The sequence below is a fragment of the Heterocephalus glaber genome, unplaced genomic scaffold, assembly GCF_053883595.1.
Source record: "Heterocephalus glaber isolate CG9 unplaced genomic scaffold, H.glaber_assembly_v1.0 deba00001561, whole genome shotgun sequence".
Taxonomy (NCBI): domain Eukaryota; kingdom Metazoa; phylum Chordata; class Mammalia; order Rodentia; family Bathyergidae; genus Heterocephalus; species Heterocephalus glaber.
Window position 1 is genome coordinate 4053973 of NW_028258349.1, and position 21824 is coordinate 4075796.

The 21824-nt window shown below is 37.6% G+C and overlaps 2 protein-coding genes across 4 annotated transcripts in view; both read left to right on the top strand.

The window, feature by feature from the left end:
- Positions 1-21734, top strand: part of LOC106010595 (olfactory receptor 10J5) — a 33148-nt gene extending 11414 nt beyond the window's left edge. Inside the window, 3 exon segments of the mRNA XM_087190985.1 lie at positions 3-47; positions 16344-16599; positions 16601-21734. Of these exon segments, the coding sequence (XP_087047111.1) occupies positions 3-47; positions 16344-16599; positions 16601-17180 (881 nt within the window). The 3' untranslated portion in view covers positions 17181-21734.
- The window catches only part of LOC101704620 (olfactory receptor 10J3-like), a 475677-nt gene that overhangs the window by 260779 nt on the left and 193074 nt on the right, over positions 1-21824 (top strand). The gene's annotated exons all lie outside the window — the stretch shown is intronic.

A 21824-nucleotide genomic window follows, 5' to 3' on the forward strand; every position in this document is an offset into this window, starting at 1 on the left:
AAACACCCTCTTTATGGTTTTCCTAACCATCTACTTTTATCCATTAAGTTTATTAGTACATTTTAGGTATACAATACAGTTACATTCATCATTGGGTGCTTGTACCATTACATGACATATCTTGGTTCTTATTTTTTCCCCATTCCCCTGCCCTCCTTTCACCCACTCCACCCTTCTCTATTTACAAACATTTTGTTTCAATTTTTTCCCTTATGTCATATTTTTTCTATTCCTTTCTTTCCTTTCCCCTACCCCTCCCACTTCCCCTGCTCCTTTAGACTTTTTCTTCCTATTTCACAATAAACAATTATACATTTTGAACCTTATTTACACTTTTAGTTTTTCACACCAGAGAAACTATTCAGCATTTACACATGGGTGTCCTATTTATTTCACATAAGAGTATGGCCTCAATGTGCATCCACTTAGCTATAAATGTCTGTAGTTTCTCATACTTTATGGCTGAGTAGTACTCCATTTTATAAAAAACCACATCTTCTTTATCTAGTCTCCAGTTGATGGGCAATTGGGCTGTTTCCAAGTTTTAGCTATTATAAACTGTGCCATGTTCGGGCATGCCCACCAGCTGCCAGCTTGGCCTTGCAGTCAGAAGGGTCATGGGTGGCTGCTTCATCTGGCTTGCCCTGCCCATTTGCATCCAGGAGACTGTGAGGACCGCCCCCCCCCACCCGCATGCCCACCAGCCGCCAGTTTAGCTGTGCAGGAACCTGCAACAACAGCCTTCCCCCCACACCACCTCTGGCCTTTTGGCTGTGCAGCTACCTGGTTCCACACTACAGAGGCACAGGGGGACATAAAAGCCATTGTCCTGAGCTGCAGAAGTGAACAACAGAGAGAGGGCCTCTTTCAGGCTCCCTGATAAAAACTGAAGCCCACTGGAAAAGTGTAGAGAATCTCTGCAATAAAGGCACACCAAGCCACTGTACTTGGTAAGTTGGAGGGATCATCACCTCCCATTTGAACCTGGACTATCTTTAGGGGAAAGGCAGCTGGAACCTGTAATAGAAACTTGCAGGGTTTAATCCTGCAGGAGGACAGGGAGCTCAACTTGGAACTTGCAGCCAGAAATGTGCCTGAATCTCATGGGTCTGCGACTGAGTTACTGAGACTCATTGACTTATAACTGCGCACTGCTGCCCACATTGTTTATTGTGACAGCAGAGATATACCCTGAAGGAGGTCCTTCATTTTTATCTTTTGTTATTTTCAGAATTACCACTATTTTTTTGCTCTTATTTTTTATTCTTTTCTTCTTTTTCTAGTCTTTTAAAATTTTTCTTTTTCTCTTTTCTTTCTCTCTTTCTCTCTCCCTCACTCCCTTGCTGTCCCCTTCATCTCCCTTTGTGTTCCTTTTCTGGCCCTAACTTGTATTTCTTCTTTATTTTTATTTTCTTCTCTCTTCTCTCACCTGTGCCCTCTGGCCTCACTGCTAACCTTCCCCTATCCCTCTATCTACCTATTCCTCCCTCTCCAACTCTTTCTAACTCCCCATCCCAAAGTGTAAACTCGCTATATTGAAGAGTTTATTCACTATAAACATATGTTGAATTGGTCCTTGATCTTGATTTAATTCACACAGTTAAAGGTGATAGATTAATAACCACCACAAATTATCATTTTCTAAAAGGTACTTGATGCTATTGTGTTGCTGATTGTATCACTTGGGCTAAGGTGTTGTGATTGATGTAATCAGTTGTCCTTCCTGGTATAATGAAAATTAGATAGCCTCAGAGCCATTAGAGACTCAAAACTTAAAGACCAGCTACACCTGGAAGACACCTCTGAGAAGCGATCATTCCATAAGTGTTCTAAATACATCAACAAAGATACTTATAATAGGCAACTGTAAAGTATCAACCCAAGAACTAAACCAAGGACAGTACCAAAAATAAAAATGAGAAGATACTTAAGCAAGGCACAAACCCAGACTTTCACCTCACAAAAGGCAAATTCTGGCTGGAAACAAGGTCGAAAAATCTGATAATCAAACCCCTAGACACCCTGAACTGATAGAAAAGGAAGTAACAAAACAGATGATTGAGGCTCTAGAAAAATTCAAAGCAGAAGTAATAACTACAGAGATGGTGAGCAGAGTGAAAGATATGATTAGAGGCTCTAGAACAGAAACAGATAAAAAATTAGATGAGCTCAGAAACATGCTGGAAGCCATGAATGCTCAGCATAGAAAGAAATGGAAACCATGATCACCCAACATAAGAGAGAAATGGAGTCCATGAAACAGATTCAAACAGATATTTAGGAGACTAAAAAATCCATTGGAAGCATGCAGAGCAGATTAAGGGAATGTGAAGATAAAATATCAGATATAAAAGAGAGGATTGCGGTTAAGGACCATAAAAACAAACTGTGCCTCTATAAACATGGGTAAGAATATATAACAGTGGTATGATTCTTGTAATTCTTTTGGGAAGATACCCAGTAGATGAATAGCTGGGTAAAATGGGACCTCTAATCCTAGTGTTTTGAGATACTTCCATATTGATTTCCACAGTGGTTGCACCAGTCTGTACTCCCTCCAACAATGAAGAAAGGTTCCTTTCTCCCCACAACACTGCCAAAATTTGTTATTGATTGATTTCTAGAGAGCAGCCATTCTTTCTGGGGTGAGGTGGAATCTCAGTGTAGTTTTCATCATAGTCTGAAAGTTAAAGGGTAGAAAACAATACTCCATGCAACGGGAACCTGAAAAAAAGCAGGAGTAGCTATCTTCTTTGCAGATCAAGTAGATTTCATACCAACACTGATTAAGAGAGACAAAGACACTACATCCTTGTAAAGGGAACAATCCAACAGGAAGAGATGACAATCATAAATATCTATGCACCAAACACTAGTGCACCCATGTTATAAAACAAATACTAACGGACATAAAAAGTCATATGTGCACAAATACAATTGTGGTAGGGGATCTCAATACACCACTGTCACAGATAGATCAACTAGACAAAAAATAAGCAACGAAATACTAGAATTTAATAGAACTCTTGAACAATTGAACTTAACAGATGTTTACAGAGTCTTCCACCCCACAAAATCAGAATACACATTCTTTTCAGCTGCGCATGGGTCATTCTCCAAAATAGACCACATACTCACTCATAGAACATGTTTACGTAAATGCAAAAAAATTGAAGTTTCACCTGTATATTACTAGACCATAGTGGGATAAAATTGGAGATTCATAGCAAAAGAAACTGGAAAAATTTCATAAACACGTGGAAATTGAACAACACACTTCTGAATAACCAATGGGTCACAGAGGAAATTAAAAAAGAAATCACACAGTTCCTTCAGTTAAATGACAATGACAATACAACATATCAGAAGCTATGGGAAACAATGAAAGCAGTCTTATGAGGGAAATTCATAGCAGTGAATGCACATATTAGGAAAACAGAGTGAGCCCAATTAAACAACCTGATGCTGAACCTCAAGCTTCTAGAAGAAGAAGAGCAGGACAAACCCAAAGCTCATACAAGGGAGGAAATTATAAAGATCAGAGCAGAAATCAATTCAATGGAGACTAAGAGAATGATATAAAAATTAATGAAGCCAAGAGTTTGTTCTTCGAAAGAATCAACAAAATTGACAAACCCTTAGCCAACTTTATCAAAAAATGGAAAGAGCTCAAATCCATGCAATTAGCAATGAAAAGGGTGAAATGACAACAGACCCAGCAGAAATCCAGAGGCTCATCAATACCTGCTTCCAGAACCTATACACCAATAAGATGGAAAACACAGAAGAAATGGACAGATTCTTGGATACATATGAATTGCCAGAGTTGAACAAAGAAGACCTAAACATTCTAAACGACCCAGGATCAATCAATGAAATTGAAAACCTAATTAAAACTTACCAAATAAGAAAAGCCCAGGTCCTGATGGCTTCACTACTGAATTCTACAAGACATTTAGAGAGGAACTACTACCACTAGTGTTTAAACTCTTCAATGAAATTGAAAGGGAAGCAATACTCCCAAATTCATTCCTGGAAGCAAGCATCACCTTGATTGCCAAAGCAGAGAAAGACCCAACTGAAAAGGAGAACTATAGGCCAATCTCACTAATGAACATAGATGCAAAAATTCTTAATATGATACTGGCAAATAGAATGCAGAAGATCATCCAGAAGATCTTACACCCTGATCAAGTGGGATTCATCCCAGGGATGCAGGGATGGTTCAACATACACAAATCAATAATGGTAATACACTATATCAATAGAGCCAAGGACAATAACCATATGATTATCACCATAGATGCACAAAAAGCATTTGACAAAATCCAACATGTATTTATGATAAAAACCCTACAAAAAATTGGACTAGATGATCTCTACCTCAAACTCATAAAAGCCATCTAAGCAAAACCAACAGCCAATATCATACTAAATGGTCAAAAACTGAAATCTTTCACACTAAAATCAGGAACAAGACAAGGATGTCCATTATCACCACTCTTACTTAATATAGTTTTGGAAACATTAGCCACAGCAATTGGACAAGAGAAAGAAAAGGAATAAAGATAGGAAATGAAGAAGTCAAATTGTCATTATTTGCAGATGACATGATACTCTATATAGAAGACCCCAAGAACTCCACCAAAACTCTTCTAGACTTAATAACCAAATTGAATAGAGTAGCTGGATACAAGGTCAACACACAAAATTCAATAGCTTTCCTCTACATGAACAACAGACTCGCTGAGAAATAGAGCAAACAATTCCTTTCACAATAGCATCCAAAAATATGAAATATCTAGGAATCAACCTAACAAAAGAAATCAAAGACCTCTTCTCTGAAAACTATAGCACTTTGAAAATAGAGATTGAAGATGATATCAGAAAACGGAAAGACATCCCCTGCTCCTGGGTAGGAAGGATTAATATAGTGAAAATGGCCATCTTCCAAAACTGCTATATAGATTCAATGCAATCCCAATTGAGATCCCAGCAGAATACTTCACAGTCCTTGAGAAAACAATCCAAAAATCCAGTTGGAACAAGAAGAGACCCAGAATAGCAAAAGCAATTCTAGGTAACAGAGACATGGCAGGGGGCATCATAATCCCCAACTTGAAGCTATACTACAAAGCTCCTGTGATAAAAATAGCATGGTACTGGCAAAGAAACAGACCTGAGGACTACTGGAACAGATTAGAAGATGCACAAACAACTCCAGACACACTCAGCCATCTCATCTTCAATAAAGGAGCCGAACACCCTCACTGGAGGAAAGATAGCCTCTTTAATAAATGGTGCTGGAAAAATTGGGTTTCAACTTGCCAAAAATTAAAACTAGACCTATATCTCTTGCCATGCACTACATTAAATCAAAATGGATTAAAGATCTAAATATTAAAACAGAAATGCTGAACCAGCTGGAACAGAGGTTAGGTAGAACTCTTGAAGACATCGGTGTAGGAAAAGATTTTATGAACAAAACCTCAGTTGCCCATGAACTTGCACAAACAAGCAAGTGGGAACTCTTCTTGTTAAAAAGCTTCTGCACAGCAAGAGAAATCACCAACAGTGTGAAGAGACAACTCACAATGTGGGAAAAAATCTTCACCTGCTGTTCCTCAGACAAAGGTCTACTATCTCGAATCTATAAAGAATTTAAAGAGATCAGACCTCTCAAATTTAAAGACCCAATCTGAAAATGGGCATCTGAAATGAACAGACATGTCTTGGACAAAGAAGTAGAAACAGAAAATAAATATATGAAAAAATGTTCAACATCACTGGTCATTTGAGAGATGCAAATGAAAACAACACTGAGATTCACCTCACTCCAGAAAGAGTGGCTGCTATCATGAAATCAACCAATAACAAATGCTGGCTGGGCTATGGGGAAAAAGGAACCCTCCTCCACTGCTGGTGGGAGTGTAGACTGCAACCACTCTGGAAATCAGTATGGAGATACCTTAAAGAACTAGGACTGGAAGTCCCATTTGACCCAGATATTCCCCTGCTGGATATCTTCCCCAAAGAATTAAAAGGATCATACTTCTGTGATATATGTGCAGCCATGTTCATAGCGGCACAGTTTGTAATAGCTAAAACTTGGAAGCAGCCCAAATGCCCATCAACTGCAGACTGGATAAAGAAAATATGATTTTTAAAAAATAAAATTGAGTACTCCTCAGCCATAAAAATGAGAAATTAGAGACATTTATAGCTAAATGGATGCATGTTGATGTGATACTCTTAAATAAAACAAAGAGGACACACGTGTAAATACTGAATAGTTTCTCTGGTGTAAGAAACTGAAAGTGTAAATAAGGACTAAAAGGTAAAATAGATAATGTGAAATAGGAAGAAAAGGGGCAAAGGGGAAGGGGAAGTGTGAAGGGGAGGGGAAAGGAAAGAAGGGAATGGAATTAATATTAGAAAATGGAAAAATGGAAACAAAGTCTTTGTAAATACGGAGGGATGGAGTGGTTGAAGGCATTGCAGGGAATGGGGAAAAAATAAGAACCAAGATACATCATGTAAAGTACAAGTTCCCAATGAGAAATGTAAATGTATACCTAAAATGTAGCAATAAAAGAATTTTTAAAAAAACAACAGAAGCTTCTCAACAGATAAGCCATGTACTCCATACTTCCCACAAAAACACCTTATATGAATGGAAAACATACAATGCTTTCTCCCTAAGGTGGGGAACAATGGCAGGTATGCCTACTCTTCATCTGTTCATTAAACTTTGAAACATAGGCCCAAACCAAAATAGTCTGGCAATAAAAAGACACAATTATCATAGTATTGGCAAGGTAGAGGCAAAATATTTGTACGTAGATTAAATGATCATCTACAGGGAAAATACTAAGAAATCTCCAGGAGCACCTGGATCTTGTATTTGAATTTAGCAGGATTAGAAAACACAAGGTATACATAAAAATTCAGGTGTATGTATACTTGCTATAAATGAAGAATTGGATATTGAAATTTAAAAGTTATGTAGGAGTACAAAGGACCTAGAAAAGTAAAAAGAAAAAAAAAAACAGTGTTGGAAGACATTTATTACCTAATTTCAAGACTTCCTCCAAAGCTACATTAATCAAGGCAGTGTTGGCATAAGGAAAGACATATAGATCAATGGAATAAAACTGAGAATATAGAAATAGAAGCACAAATATATGGTCCAGTGAGTTTTGAAAGGTTATTTAACATTTACCTTTTTTAGAACATAAACTCAATTCAAGAGCAGAGGAAAAGATAGTCTTTTCAGCGAATGGCACTAGAACACCTGGTATCCCTATGTAAAAAATTAACCTCAACCCTTTATTTCCATACATAAAAATAACTTGAAAGCATCTATGAACCTAAAAATGAAAGACTAAAATCATAAAACTTTAAGAAGAAATTATAAGGGACAATGTTCATGTATTTAGGGTAGGCAAGAATTTCCTATGATACAAAAAACATGATGTATAAAAGAAAAAAATTGATAAATGAGATTCTATCAAAATGTATAACTTTAAATGACATCATTAAGCAAATGAAAAGTAGTCTTTAAACAGATCATACTTATAATACATATAACCTAAGACCAGAATATATAAAGAACTCTTACAGCTCATTAATAGACAACCCAATTAAAAAGTAGAAACAGGATGATAAATAGCCTGTACAGCACAAGGAAAGGTATGCAGCACTAGAATCAGAAAAATACTAATCAGTACAATTACAAAATCATACACTCATTAGGGAGATGAAGTTAAATGTTTTACAAGAACATATATCAGTTTAGGTGTGAACCAGTTGGAACTGATACTGTTAATGTGAATGTAAAATGACAAAACCATTTTGGAAAACAGTATAGACATTACTTGTATTAAGTTTGTACTTAAGAGGAATGAAAACACATGTTCACAATAGATTTGTACATACAAGTTGACTATCGCTTATCTGAAATTCTTGGGACCAGATGTGTTTCAGATTTTGGTTTGATATCCACTTGATGTGCAAAGATGATATCTACTCCTGCTTTTTTTCTAGTTCTTGTCACAGGGACTATTGTTTTCCACCTTTAACTTTCAATCTTTTAGTTTCTTTTTGAATTAAATGTGTTTCTTGTATGCAGCATATTGTTGGATCTTGCTTCTTGACCCATTCTTCCAGTCTATTTCTTTTGATTGGTGAATTGAGACCATTAACATTGATGGTTATAACAGATACTTACTCACTTATCATTGTCATGAGTTTTTCTTTTTGTTTGATTCTTACCCTTTGCCTTCAATTTCTTGTCATACCCGACAGATTCATTCTGCTGGGCTTCCTGGGATTGTGATCCTCATTGTCTTTTTCTAGGGTATTGTCTAAATTTTTTTGGAGTGCTGGTTTGGTATTCCTGAAGTTCCTGATGTGCTCATTGTCATGAAAGTATCTTATTTCTCCATCAGTTTTGAAAGATAGTTTTGCAGGGTACACCAATCTGGGTTGGAGGTTGTTTTCCTGTAGGGCTTGAAGTACATCACTCCAAGCTCTTCTTGCCTTGAGGGTTTGTGTGGAGAAGTCTGCTGTGATTCTGATGGGCTTTCCTTCATGAGTGATTTGTTTCTTTTCTCTAACTGCTTGTAGAATTTTGTTCTTCTGTTGGGTTTCTGGACTCTTAACTATTATATGCCTATGTGTAGATTTTTTTTGACCAAGGCTAGTTGGAGTCCTATATGCCTCACTTATCTGTGGGCCAAGTTCTTTTCCCCTGCTGGGGAAGTTTTCTGCCATCACTTCTGTGAACAGTTTATGTCATCTGCACTCTCTCTTGCTTCTTCATAGACTCTGATCAGTCTTATCTTATTCTTCTTTGCATCATCTAGCAGCTGCTGGATTGATTTCTCATGGTCCCTTACTATTTTAAAGAGATTTTTCTTTTCCTGGTCACTAATTTTAATCTTATCTTTTATATCTGAAATTCTGTCCTCACATTGGCTCATTATGCTGCATAAACTTTCAATGGAATTTTTAATCTGGAAATCTATTTGCATCTGTTTTATGGATTCCATTTGCTTCCTATATTGCGATTCCATTGTATTCCTCAGCTCCTCTAATTTTTTTAAATCTGTGTCCTCTCTAGATTTATTAGTCATGTCTTGCACTATTGGCACAATCTCTGCTGTTATGTGAGAAATTATTTTTGATTTTATTTTTTCCAGATCCTCTTTTGTTGCCAGTTCAGGGAGTCCAGGTTGTTGAATATCATATTGTTCCATTTCATTTCTCTTTAGGGTTGCTGTAGGTGATGTGGAAATCTGGTTTTGAGATTGTTTACTTGTCTTCTCATTTCAATGGGGGAGCGGGGGTTGCTGTTCGTGCCCACAGGGCTGCTCACCTCCTCTGTGCTGGCCATGGTCATGGTATGGTGGCCTGGAAACCTCCTACCTATTTCTTTTCTTAAACATTAATTTTATTGGTATATTTTAGGTATACAATATAATGATATTCATCATTGGAAAATTGTACCTTTACATAATATATCTTGGTTCTTATTTTTCCTCATTCTCCTGCCCTCCCTTCAACCCCTCCACCTCTCTCTATTTACAAAGACTTTGTTTCCATTTTTTCATTTTCTCATATTAATTCCATTCCCTTCTTTCCTTTTCCCTACCCCTCTCATTTCCCCTTTCCCATTGCCCCTTTCTTCCTATTTCACATTATCTATTATACCTTTTGATCATTATGTCCACTTTCAGTTTCTCACACTAGAGAAACTAGAGAAACTATTTGGTATTTATACATGTGTGTCCTATATATTTCACTAGAGAGTATCACCTCAATGTGCATCCATTTAGCTATAAATGTGTCCAATTTCTCACTTTTTATGGCTGAATGATAATCCATTCACATTTTCCCACACACACATTTTCTTTATCCAGTCTGCAGTTGATGGGCAATTGGAGTGATTCTAAGTTTTAGCCATTACAAATTGTGCTGCTATGAACATGGGTGCACATATATCACTGTAGTATGATTCTTTTAATTTTTTAGGGAAGATACCCAGCAGGGGAATACCTGGGTAAAATAGGACTTCTTGGCCTATTTCTTTGAGGTATCTCTGTACTGATTCCATAGTGGTTGCACCAGTCTGTACTCCCACCAGCAGTGGAGCAGTGTTTCTCTTTCCCCACAGCCCTGACAGCATTTGTTATTTGTTGATTTCATGATAGCAGCCATTCTTTCTGGGGTGAGGTGGAGTCTCAGCATTGTTATCATTTGCATCTCTCCAATGACCAGTGATGTTGAACCTTTTTTCATATGTTTATTTGCCATTTTTACTTCTTTGTCTGAGAAATGTCTGTTCATTTCAGATACCCATTTTTGGTTGGGTCTTTAAATTTGTGAGGTCTGATTTTTAAAAATTCTTTATATTTTCTAGAAAGTAGACCTTTGTCTGAGGAACAAAAGGTGAAATTTTTTTCCAGATTGTGAGTTGTCTCTTCTTACTGTTGGTCATTTCTCTTGCTGTGCACAAAGTTTTTAATAAGAAGAGATCCCACTTGTTGATTGTTTGTGCTACTTCACGGGGAACTTGGGTTTTGTTCATAAAATATTTTCCTACACCAATGCCTTCAAGAGTTCTACCTAACCTCTGTTCCAGCTGGTTCAGCATTTCTATTTTAATATTTAGATCTTTAATCCATTTTGATTTTAGTTTAGTGCATGGTGAGAGATACAGGCCTGCTTTTAATCTTTGGGAACTTGAAACCCAGTTTATCCAGCACCATTAATTAAAGAGGCTATCTTTCCTCCGGTAAGGGTGTTTGGCTCCTTTGTCAAAAATGAGGTGGCTGAGTGTGTCTGGCGTTGTTTCTTCATCTTCTAATCTGTTCCATTGGGCCTCAGGTCTGTTTCTTTGCCAGTACCATGTTGTTTTATCACAGTAGCTTTGTAGTACAGTTTCAAGTTGGCAGTTGTGATACCCCCTGCCATGTATCTGTTGCCTAGAATTACTTTTGCTTTTCTGGGTCTCCTTGTTCCAAATGAATTTTTGGATTGTTTTCTCAAGGTCCATGAAGTATGATGCTGGAATTTCCATTGGGATTGTGTTGAATCTATATAGCAGCTTTGGAAGTATGGCCATTTTCACTATTTTGATTCTTCCTAACCAGGAGCAAGGGATGTCTTTCCGTTTTCTGATATCATCTTCAATCTCTCTTTTCAGAGTGCTATAGTTTTCAGAGAAGAGGTCTTTGATTTCTTTCATTAGGGTGATTCCTAGGTATTTCAGTTTTTTGGATGCTATTGTGAAAGGAATTGTTTGCCATATTTCTCTCTCAGTGAGTCTGTCGTTCGTGTAGAGGTAAGCTATTGATTTTTGTGTGTTGACTTTTTATCCAGCTACTTTACTGAATTTGGTTATTATGTATAGAAGACTTTTGATGTTGTTCTTGGGGTCTTCTATATAAAGTATCATGTTACTGCAAATAATGACAATTTGACTTCTTCATTTCCTATCTTTATTCTTTTATTTCTTTCTCTTGTCTAATTGCTGTGGCTAATGTATCCAAAACTATATTGAACAGGAGTGGTGATAGTGGACATCCTTTTCTTGTTCCTGATTTTACTGTGAATGATTTCAGTTTTTGACTATTTAGTATGATATTGGCCGTTGGTCTTCCATAGATAAGTTTTGTCAGATTGAGGTAGAAACCATCTATTCCAATTATCTTAGGGTTCTTATCATGAATGCATGTTGGATTTTTTTGTCTAATGCTTTTTCTGATCTATTGAGATGATCATATGTTTTTTGTCCTTGGCTCTATTGATATAGTATATTACATTTATTGATTTTTGTATGTTGAACCATCCTTGCATCCCTGGGATGAATCACCCTTTGTCAGGGTGTATGGTCTTCTTGATTATCTTCTGCTTTCTATTTACCAGTATATTATAAAGGACCTTTGCATCTATGTTCATTAATGAGATTGGCCTATAGTTCTCTTTTTGGGTTGGGTCTTTCTCTGCTTTGGGGATCAAGGTGATGCTTGCTTCTAGGAATGAATTTAGGAGTATTGCTTCCCTTTCAATTTTGTTGAAGAGTTTAAACTGTAGTGGCAGTAGTTCCTCTCTAAATGTCTTGTAGAATTCAGCAGTGAAGCCATCAAGACCTGGGCTTTTCTTAGTTGGTAAGTTTTTAATTTTTAAAAATTTCATTGATTGATCCTGGGTCGTTTAGAATTTTTAGGTCTTCTTTGTTCAACTCTGGTAATTCATATGTATCTAGGAATCTGTCCATTCCTTCTGTGTTTTCCATCTTATTGGTGTATAGGTTCTGGAAGTAGGTATTGATGATCCTCTGGATTTCTGATGGGTCTGTTGTCATTTCACCCTTTTCATTCCTAATTGCATGATTTTGGGCCTAAGGTTGGCTAAGAGTTTGTCAATTTTTTTATTCTTTCGAGGAACCAACTGTTGGCTTCATTGATTTTTTTTGTATCATTCTCTTAGTCTCCATTGAATTGATTTTTGCTCTGATCTTTATAATTTCCTCCCTTGTAGGAGCTCTGGGTTTGTCCTGCTCTTCTTTTTCAGAAGTTTGAGGTTCAGCATCAGGTTGTTTAATTGGGCTTGCTCTGTTTTCCTATATGAGTATTCACTGCTATGAATGTCCCTCATAATACTGCTTTCATTGTTTCCCATAGCTTCTGATATGTTGTATTGTCATTGTCATTTAATTGTAGTAACTGTATGATTTCTTCTTTAATTTCCTCTGTGACTCATGGGTTATTCAGAAGTGTATTGTTTAATTTCCATGTTTTTATGAAATTCTTGTGGTTTCTTTTGCTAGTGATCTCCAATTTCATCACACTATAATCTGATAATATACAGGGGTAAGTTCAATTCCTTTGCAACTAGTTAAACATGTTCTATGAGTGAGTATGTGGTCTATTTTGGAGAACGACTCATGTGCAGCTGAAAAGAATATGTATTCTGTTTTTGTGGGTTGGAACACTCTGTAAACATCTGTTAAGTTCAGTTGTTCAAGAATTTTTTTGAATTCTAGTATTTCATTGCACAGTTTCCGTCTAGTTGATCTATCTATTTTGACAGTGGTGTATTGAGGTGCCCCACTACTATTGTATTAGTGCATATATGACTTTTCATGTCCATTAGTATTTGTTTTATATGGTTGGTTGCACTATTGTTTGGCGCATATGTACTTATGATTGTCATCTCTTCCTGTTGGATTGTTCCCTTTACAAGGATGTAGTGTCCTTCTTTGCCTCTTTTAATCAGTGTTGGTTTGAAATCTACTTGGTCTGCAAAGAAGATAGCTACTCCTTGTTTTTTTTTGAGTTCCTGTCACATGGAGTATTGTTTTCCACCTTTTAACTTTCAGTCTATGTGTTTCTTTTTGAATTAAGTGTGTTTCTTGTATGCAGCATATTGTTAGATCTTGGTTCTTGACCCATTCTTCCAGTCTATTTCTTTTGATTGGTGAATTTAGACCATTAACATTGATGGTTATAAGTGATATGTATTGACTTATCATTGTCATCATTTTTTCTGTTTTTGGATTCTCCCCCTTTGTGTTTAATTTCTTGTCATGCTCAATGGGTTCATTCGGCTGGGCTTCCTGGGGCTGTGATCCTCGCTGTTTTTCTCTAGGATATTTCCTAAAATTTTTTGTAGTGCTGGTTTGGTATTCATTAAGTTCCTAAGGTGCTCTTTGTCATGAAAGTATCTTATTTCTCCATCAATTTTGAAAAATAGTTTTGCACATACATCAATCTGGGTTGGAGGCTGATTTCCTTTAGGGTTTGAAGTATGTCACTCCAAGCTCTTCTTGCCTTCAGGGCTTGTTTTGAGATGTCTGCTGTGATTCTGATGGGGTCTCCTTTGTAAGTGATTTGTTTCTTTTCTCTAACTGCTTGTAGAATTTTGTTCTTCTGCTGGGTTTCTGAAATCTTATCTATTATATGCCTATGTGTAGATTTTTTTTTTGATCAAGGCTCATTGGAGTCATATATGCTTCACTTATATGTATGTCAAGTTCTTTTCCCCTGCTTGGGAAGTTTTCTGCCATCACTTCTGTGAACAGATTTTTTATGTTATATGCACTCTTTCCTATTTCTTCATTGACTCTGATCAGTCTTATGTTATTCTTCTCTGCATTGTCTAGCAGCTCCTGGATTCATTTCTTGTGGTCCCTTACAATTTTAAAGCAATTTTTCTTTTCCTGGTGACTAATTGCAATCTTATCTTCTATATCTTAAATTTTGTCCTCACATTGGCTCATTCTGCTGCATAAACTATCAATGGAGTTTTTAATGTCTTGGAATTCTGTTTGCATGTGTTTTATGGATTTCATTTGTTTCCTATGTTGGGATTACATCATTTTCCTCAGCTCCTCTATTTTTTTTATCTGTGTCCTCTCTAGATTTATTAATCACGTCTTGCCCTATGAACACAATCTCTTCTGATATCTGAGTAATTATTTTTGATTTCATTTTTTCCAAATCCTCTTTCATTGCCAGTTCAGTTAATCAAGGTGTTTGAATATCAGGTTGTTCCATCTTTTTTCCTTTTGGGATTGTTTTAAGTGTTTTAGAAGTCTGCTTTTTAGATTTCTTTATTTGTGTTCTCATTTCACCAGGTTGGGGGAGAGGATGTGTGTTGGTTGCACCTGCACATCTCACCTCCTCAGCCCTTGGAGTGTATGGTGGACCGGAAGTTTCCCCTCCTCTGGGTTGGGGGCAGCTTTGCTCCTCTCCACTCGGGGCAGCGGTATGGTGACCCTGAAAGTTCTTCTCCTCTGTGCTGGGGGCAGCTCTGCTCCTCTGCACTCCAGGTAGTGGTATGGAAGCCTGGAAACTCAGTGAAGTTTTTAATCTCTTTGAAATCTATTTGTGTCTGTTTTTTTGGATTCCATTGGTTTCGTATGTTGGAATTCCATCATGTTCCTCAGCTCCTCTATTTTTTCTGTCTATGTCTGCTCTAGTGTTACTAATTATGTTTTGCACTATCAGCACAATCTCTGCTGTTATTTGAGAAAGTATTTTTTATTTGATTTTTTCCAGATCCTCTTTTTTTGCCAGTTCAGGAGTCCAGGTGGTTGAATATCAGATTGTTCCATCTTGGTTCCCTTTGGAATCACCTTAGGTGATATGGAAATCTGGTTTTGAGACTTGTTTATGTGTCTTGTCATTGCAACAGATGCAGTATGGTGTGTCTTTGTTGAGGCAACTTTTTACTCACCCAGTGTCTTGAATTCTCAGCAAGCTTCTGAGCAGCCTTTTCTCTGCTGCTCACCAGTACACTAATTCCTGAGTTCAGAATGTTGTCCTTCTGGATCCCTGAGCTCATCTGTTGTCTGGGTAGGCTTCAGGCTGGCGCCTGTGCACACTTGGGATGGTATCTAGGTTTGCCTCTGGTTAGGGCCTCTATGTACCTGTTGTCTGGGAGGGACTTTCCCTGGTTACTGTACACCTCACTTGCTGTTGTGTGAGCAAGCTTCTGGGTAGAGTCTCACACACTTACCAATGGTATCAAGGCAAATCTCTGGCTCTTGCTTGTGTGCCTCTGCAGCTGTTTTCCAGGTGGGCCCTTGGCTTGGGCTGGTGTACCTGAGCTCTGGGGTCAGGGTGGAGCCCTGGCTGGGATCTGCTTTAAGCTTTGCCACTCTGGTCCACACCACTGCTCCCCCAAGTAAGGTGGTGTGGTGTGCTTTTATTGCGGAGATTTTCTTTACTTTTTCACCTTCAGTTTTCATCAAGGAGCCTCAGAGAGGCCCTCTTTCTGTTGTTCACTTCTGCTCTATCTTCTGGAGCTTAGAAAAATGTCCTTTTTGACCCCTGCAACTTTGCAGTGTGGATCCAGGTGATGGCTCCACATAGCTGTGTGTGTGGGGGGGTCTGCTGCTGGTGTCCACATGGCTCACCTCCTTGGTGCTGGCAGGGGCGGGTGTGTGTGTGTGGTTCTGCTCCTTGGTAATCAGGGGCAGTGGTACAGCAGCCCAAGAGGCTCATCTGCTTCTGTGTCTTTGCCAGTACCATGCTGTTTTTATCACATTGGCTTTGTAATTTAGTTTCAAGCTGGGGATTGTGATACCCCCTGCCATGTCTCTGTTGTCTAGAACTGCTTTTGCTATTTTAGGTCTCTTCTGGTTCCAAATGAATTTTTGGATTATTTTCTCTAGTTCTGTGAAATATACTTTTGGGATTTAAATCAGGATTGCATTGACTCTATATAGGAATTTCTGAAGTATGGCCATTTTCACTATATTGGTCCTTCCTACCCAGGAACAAGGGATGTCTTTCCATTTTCTTATATCCTCTTTGATCATTTTTTTTCAGCATGTAACCATCTAATTTTAACTATGGCTGGAAACATCATCAGTTTGACTACTACCTGCATTGACCTTCACCTTCAAATTCCCATGTACTTCTTCTTGAGCATGCTGGCTAGTTCAGAGACAGTGTACACACTGGTCATTGTCCCACGAATGATTTGGGGCTTCATTTTTCATAAGCAGCTCATCTTCTTGGCAGGTTGTTCAACCCAAATGTTATTTTTTGTTACCTTGGCCACTAACAGTTACTTCCTCCTCACCGATGGGCTATGGCTGCTATGTAACAATCTGCAAGCCCCTGAGGTGTACAGTCATCATGAACAATAGAATCTGTGCTAGCTGAGTGTGTGGGTCCTTTGGCATTTGTCTGGTTATGGCAGTTCTCCATGTGACATCCATGTTCATTTTGCCTTTCTGTGACAATGTGGTGGACCACTTCTTCTGTGACATTTATCCAGTCATGAAGCTCCCTTGTGTTGATACAACTGTCACTGAGATAATCAATTATGGTGTAAGTTCATTTTTAATTCTTGTGCCTATAGGCCTGATCTGGATCTCTTATGTCTTCATCATCTCTTCCATCCTTAAAATTGCCTCCACTGAGGGGCAGATGAAGGCCTTTGCCACCTATGCCTCCCACCTCACTGTGGTCATTGTTCACTGTGGCTGCACCCCCATCACCTACCTGAAGCCTAAGTCAGAAAGCTCAGTAGAAAAAGACTTTCTTTTTTCTGTAACCTGCACCATCATCACCCCTCTGCTGAACCCTGTTGTTTACAGTCTGAGGGACAAGGAGGTCAAAGATGCCCTGTGCAGAGCTATGGGTAGAAATGTATCTTAATGGAATGATTGAATTGTTTTGTCAGGAGACCTTTAGTTGAGTATAATATGTGTCTACTCACACACAAACTGACCATAATACATACATTAAACAAATGTAACATCATTGAGAGCAATATATGAGAGCTTTTCTTTTTCACATTCTAGCAAGAACAGAATGCAGTTTCTATTCTAGCTTTTTTTTTGTTGCCATGTGCAAGATTCATTCCAAGCTGCATTATGCCTACTTGTTTTTGTGCCAGAAGATTTTGGTTTTGAAAACTTGTTTTAGCCCCACTTTGCCTGAACTCTCTGACAGTCAAATCCTTGACCTAGTCTGGCAAAGGGATGTGGAATGGAGACAATTGGAATACAGGTGGCAGAGGTTTTAGGAAAATTAGCTGCAGAAATAACAGCTTTTATTTCCATCTTTGTTTATAAAAGAGAAGGCTTTCATTTTCAGGACTCAAATCATATTTCTTGTGATAGTTATTTTAGAAAGGATTTCCTTAATTCTTATTGATTGAAAAGTGAAAAACTTTACAAAAATTCTCTTCTTTTATTATCTTGCCATAATAGCTCCTTAAGTAGTATCATTTTCTACGTGTATTTCTTTCTTCTGTACAATCAAGCCAAAAATCTCCATTGTTCCCTAGAGGCTAGGCAGGGAAAGAACATATTGGTGGATTTTCTCTGTAACTACATTTTAATCTAGATACACTTTTCATGAAGAGTCTTTTCTTTTCAACCTGTAGAAGCTTTTATGATTCATAATTTTTATATAGTATATATAGTGGCATTGAAGTTGTTGCTTAAGTATTGGTTGTGCTAACTCTGGAGTATAAGTTAAATGCCATTAAATTTCTTCTTGCAATAAATAGTGCAAACTTCATGCTCCTCCAAGTACTTACTTATATTAATATAAGCTTGACCGTAATATATTATTTTGTATCCTCTATGGGAAAGATTATGGGAATATTTTGTTTTGTGGATATTTCCACTGGAGTTTATCTGTACTGAGAGCTAGAAGACATTTTCTAAGAGACTGAGGTATAGGTAAAACTGTCTTCACAATCCATGGCACCCATGGTTTTTCTATCCTCAAGTCAGTTCCTACCGTGTAGAGCACTGTGATTATTTTTCTATTCTTCCTATCCTTATGGGAAGAGGTCAAAAGCTGGAGGTTTAGAGTCTTCTTCAAGTGTTCCCTTGTAGCAGCTGTGCTAGTTGAGTGACATAATATCTGACATCAGTGTGACTCTGATTACTGGCTCCTGATATCTGTCTAGAAGACATGTATCAGCCTGAGGTTCATAGGTACCTTGGGTATTTGGGTGAACATCAGAGCACTTTTAAACCCTTTGAAATTATTTACTAAGTTTTGAGTATAAGCTTGAATGTGCTTCTCCCATTATATTCTTAAAGACTTTACTCTGATATGTGTCTCTTTTCTCAAATCCAAGCAGAAATATGAGACGCAGTCCATTTTTTTCTCCTTTATAGGCAACTTGCTTTCACATTTCCATGGACTCTCTTAAAATATCATCCTTAGACTTTGTTCTTCTTTGCCTGAATAGGCACTGCTTTTTTTTTTTTCTACAAAGCTGGAGAACATGGGAAGATGTGGGTGGTTTTTCTTTTGGGAACTTGAGGTACCAAAAGGCAAACATGGTCTTTATTGAGAGTTTCGCATCTCTTTTCCCAAGCCACTAAGTCTTTAAACACCATTCCTGCCCTTCCCTCCAAGACATCTCGGAAGAGCAAATGCCACTCTTGTGTTTGTTGTTTGCACATTTGCCTGGCTTTAGCCTCACTGGAAGAGGCTGCTGGAGTACAAATAGTATAAGAGTGGGCCTGCCCAAGTGATTGCATGTCCAGTAGGATGACTTGGGAACAGTGAATTATTTTATTGCTGGCCCCTAATATGCTATTCATGATACCTATATTATGGCTAGTGTGGGGGCTATTTTCACTATCTTCATTGTTTTTGTTATCATCATCATCCCCCAATATCTCACTCTATTAATGTTCTTTTATCTCTTGTACATTACAAATACCTCTATTCATTCAGTACATATTTTGTTCAGCTCTTTTGTGTATCAGAAATTGCCCATAATATAATTTATTCAGCCTATGTACATTTCTCAAGCACAATATGTCAAGCAAATAACTAGCTCTGTGGTTACAATAATGAGCAATGCAGACACTCTGTTTCATTGTTATTCATTATTCAATGGAGGAGGCAGACAAAATAAGAAGTACAAAAGATTTGCTACAGCTACATGTATAGGATTGTTGTTTGGGGTCAGGGGTGTTGTTAAAAAAACAAAAAAAGAACAAATCTATTTAGAAGGTCAGAAAAGAATTCATAGAGATGTGGCATTTAATTAACTTTGTATGACATTGGATCAACTGATGTATGGGTCAGGTGAGAGGGGGTAAGCGAGGGGATGGGAAGAGCCTGAGCAGAGAGACATAGAAGCCTGAAAAAGGCATCAATGCCAGGAGGGCAGCTGCTTTATTCATCTCTATATGCCTATTACCATGTCGAATGTTAACCTGTCAAAAACTTAGGGCTTACCATACCTTTGGATAAATGTATGAACATTTGTTAGGTACAAATATTGTAAAGCCATTATAGTTTTGATCAATACATCCTGTTATATTACCTCTGTATGCCTCATAGACTGTCCTCACCTAAAGTCAACTAACAGATAAACAAGAGCAGAAATAACAATTCTAGGGCGGGGATTTAGCTCAGTGGTTCTGCCTCCTGCCTCACAAGCGCAAGGTCCCGAGTTCGATCCCCGTTACCCCCATCCCCCCAAAAAGAAATAAATATTCTGGGAGTATACTTTAAGGTATCCCCTCTCATATACTGTAGAATTGCCTGTAAGCATTTCTTACTTGCTCCATAAACTCAGTTGACTATTTATCATAAATTTACAATAACTAGTCACTTAAAATAACATGAGGAAAAGCCCTTCTTTTAAAGGAAACTGGATTAGCACTAAATTAATATGTTTTAGCCATAACCAGGGACAATAAATTTGACAAGCATAAAAATGATTGTTTGAGAGTTTGACATAAGAAATTAACAGTCAAGACATTTCAAAATTTATCTTTTAGGAAAAATATTCAAAAAGACTTTTATGGATTTTAATTCTGTAATGTGATTTTCACAGTGCTGACTTTGTATCTTCTCTGGAGAAAAGCAAGTTTACTTGATGCTTTTTCACATTCCCCGATTGTAGCCAGTGATAGATTAAAAGAAAATATAGCTGCAGCACTCCCAACAATAAGTAGAGCAAAATATTTTATGAATGGGCACAAATGTTTCTCATGGAAGAAAGGAAGAAAGTGGGCAGGAGAGATAAAGATTAAGCCAAATATATATAGATTGTAGGTGGCACAGAGAGTTTAATTTGAAAAAAACATTCTTTTTTTTTGGAATTTATGAAATTTTATGGACAAATATATATATATATTAAATTCTTTTATTGGTACATTGTAGGTATACAACACAAGTACATTTCTCATTGGGAATTGTACCTTTACATAATGCATCTTGGTTCTTATTTTTTCCCCATTCCTAGCCCTCCCTTCACGCCCTCCACCCTTCCCTATTTACAAAGACTTTATTTCCATTTTTTCCATTTTTTCCATTTTTCAGCATTTTTCCTTTCCCTTCTTTCCTTTCCCCTGCCCCTCCCACTACCCCTACCCCTTTGCACCTTTTCTTCCTATTTTAAATTATTGATTATTCATTCTAATCATTGGTACATTTTAGGTATACAATATAATGACATTCATCATTGGAAATTTGCACCTTTACATAGTCTCTCTAGGTTCTTATTTTTCACCCTTGCCCAGCCCTCGCTTCAACCCCTCCATTCCTCCCTATTTACAAAGATTTTGTTCCTATTTTTCCATTTTCTCATATTAATCCCATTCCCTTCTATCCTTTCCCCCAGCCCTCCCACTTCCTTCCCCTTTGCCCCTTTTCTTCCTATTTCACATTACCTATTATACATTTAGTCCTTATTTACACTTTCAGTTTCTCACACCAGAGAAACTATTCGGTATTTATTCATGTGTGTCCTATTTATTTCACTTAAGAGTATTGCCTCAATGTGCATCCACTTAGCTATAAATGTCTCTAATTTTTCATTTTTTTATGGCTGAATAGTACTCCACTTTATAAAAAAAGCCACATTTTCTTTATCCAGTCTCCAGTTGATGGGCGTTTGGGCTTTTTCCAAGTTTTAGCTATCACAAACTGTGCTGCTATGAACATGGACGCACATATATCACTGTGGTATGATTCTTTTAATTCTTTGGGGAAGATCCCCAGCAGTGGAATAGCGGAGTCAAATGGGACTTCCCGTCCTAGTTCTTTGAGGTACCTCCATACTGATTTCCACAGTGGTTGCACCAGTCTACACTCCCACTAGCAGTGGACCAGGGTTCCTCTTTCCCCACAGCCCCACCAGCATTTGTTATTGGTTGATTTCATGATAGCAGCCATTCTTTCTGGAGTGAAGTGGAATCTCAGCATTGTTTTCATTTGCATCTCTCGAATGACCAATGATGTTGAACATTTTTTCATGTATTTATTTGCTATTTCTACTTCTTTGTCTGAGAAATGTCTGTTCATTTCAGATGC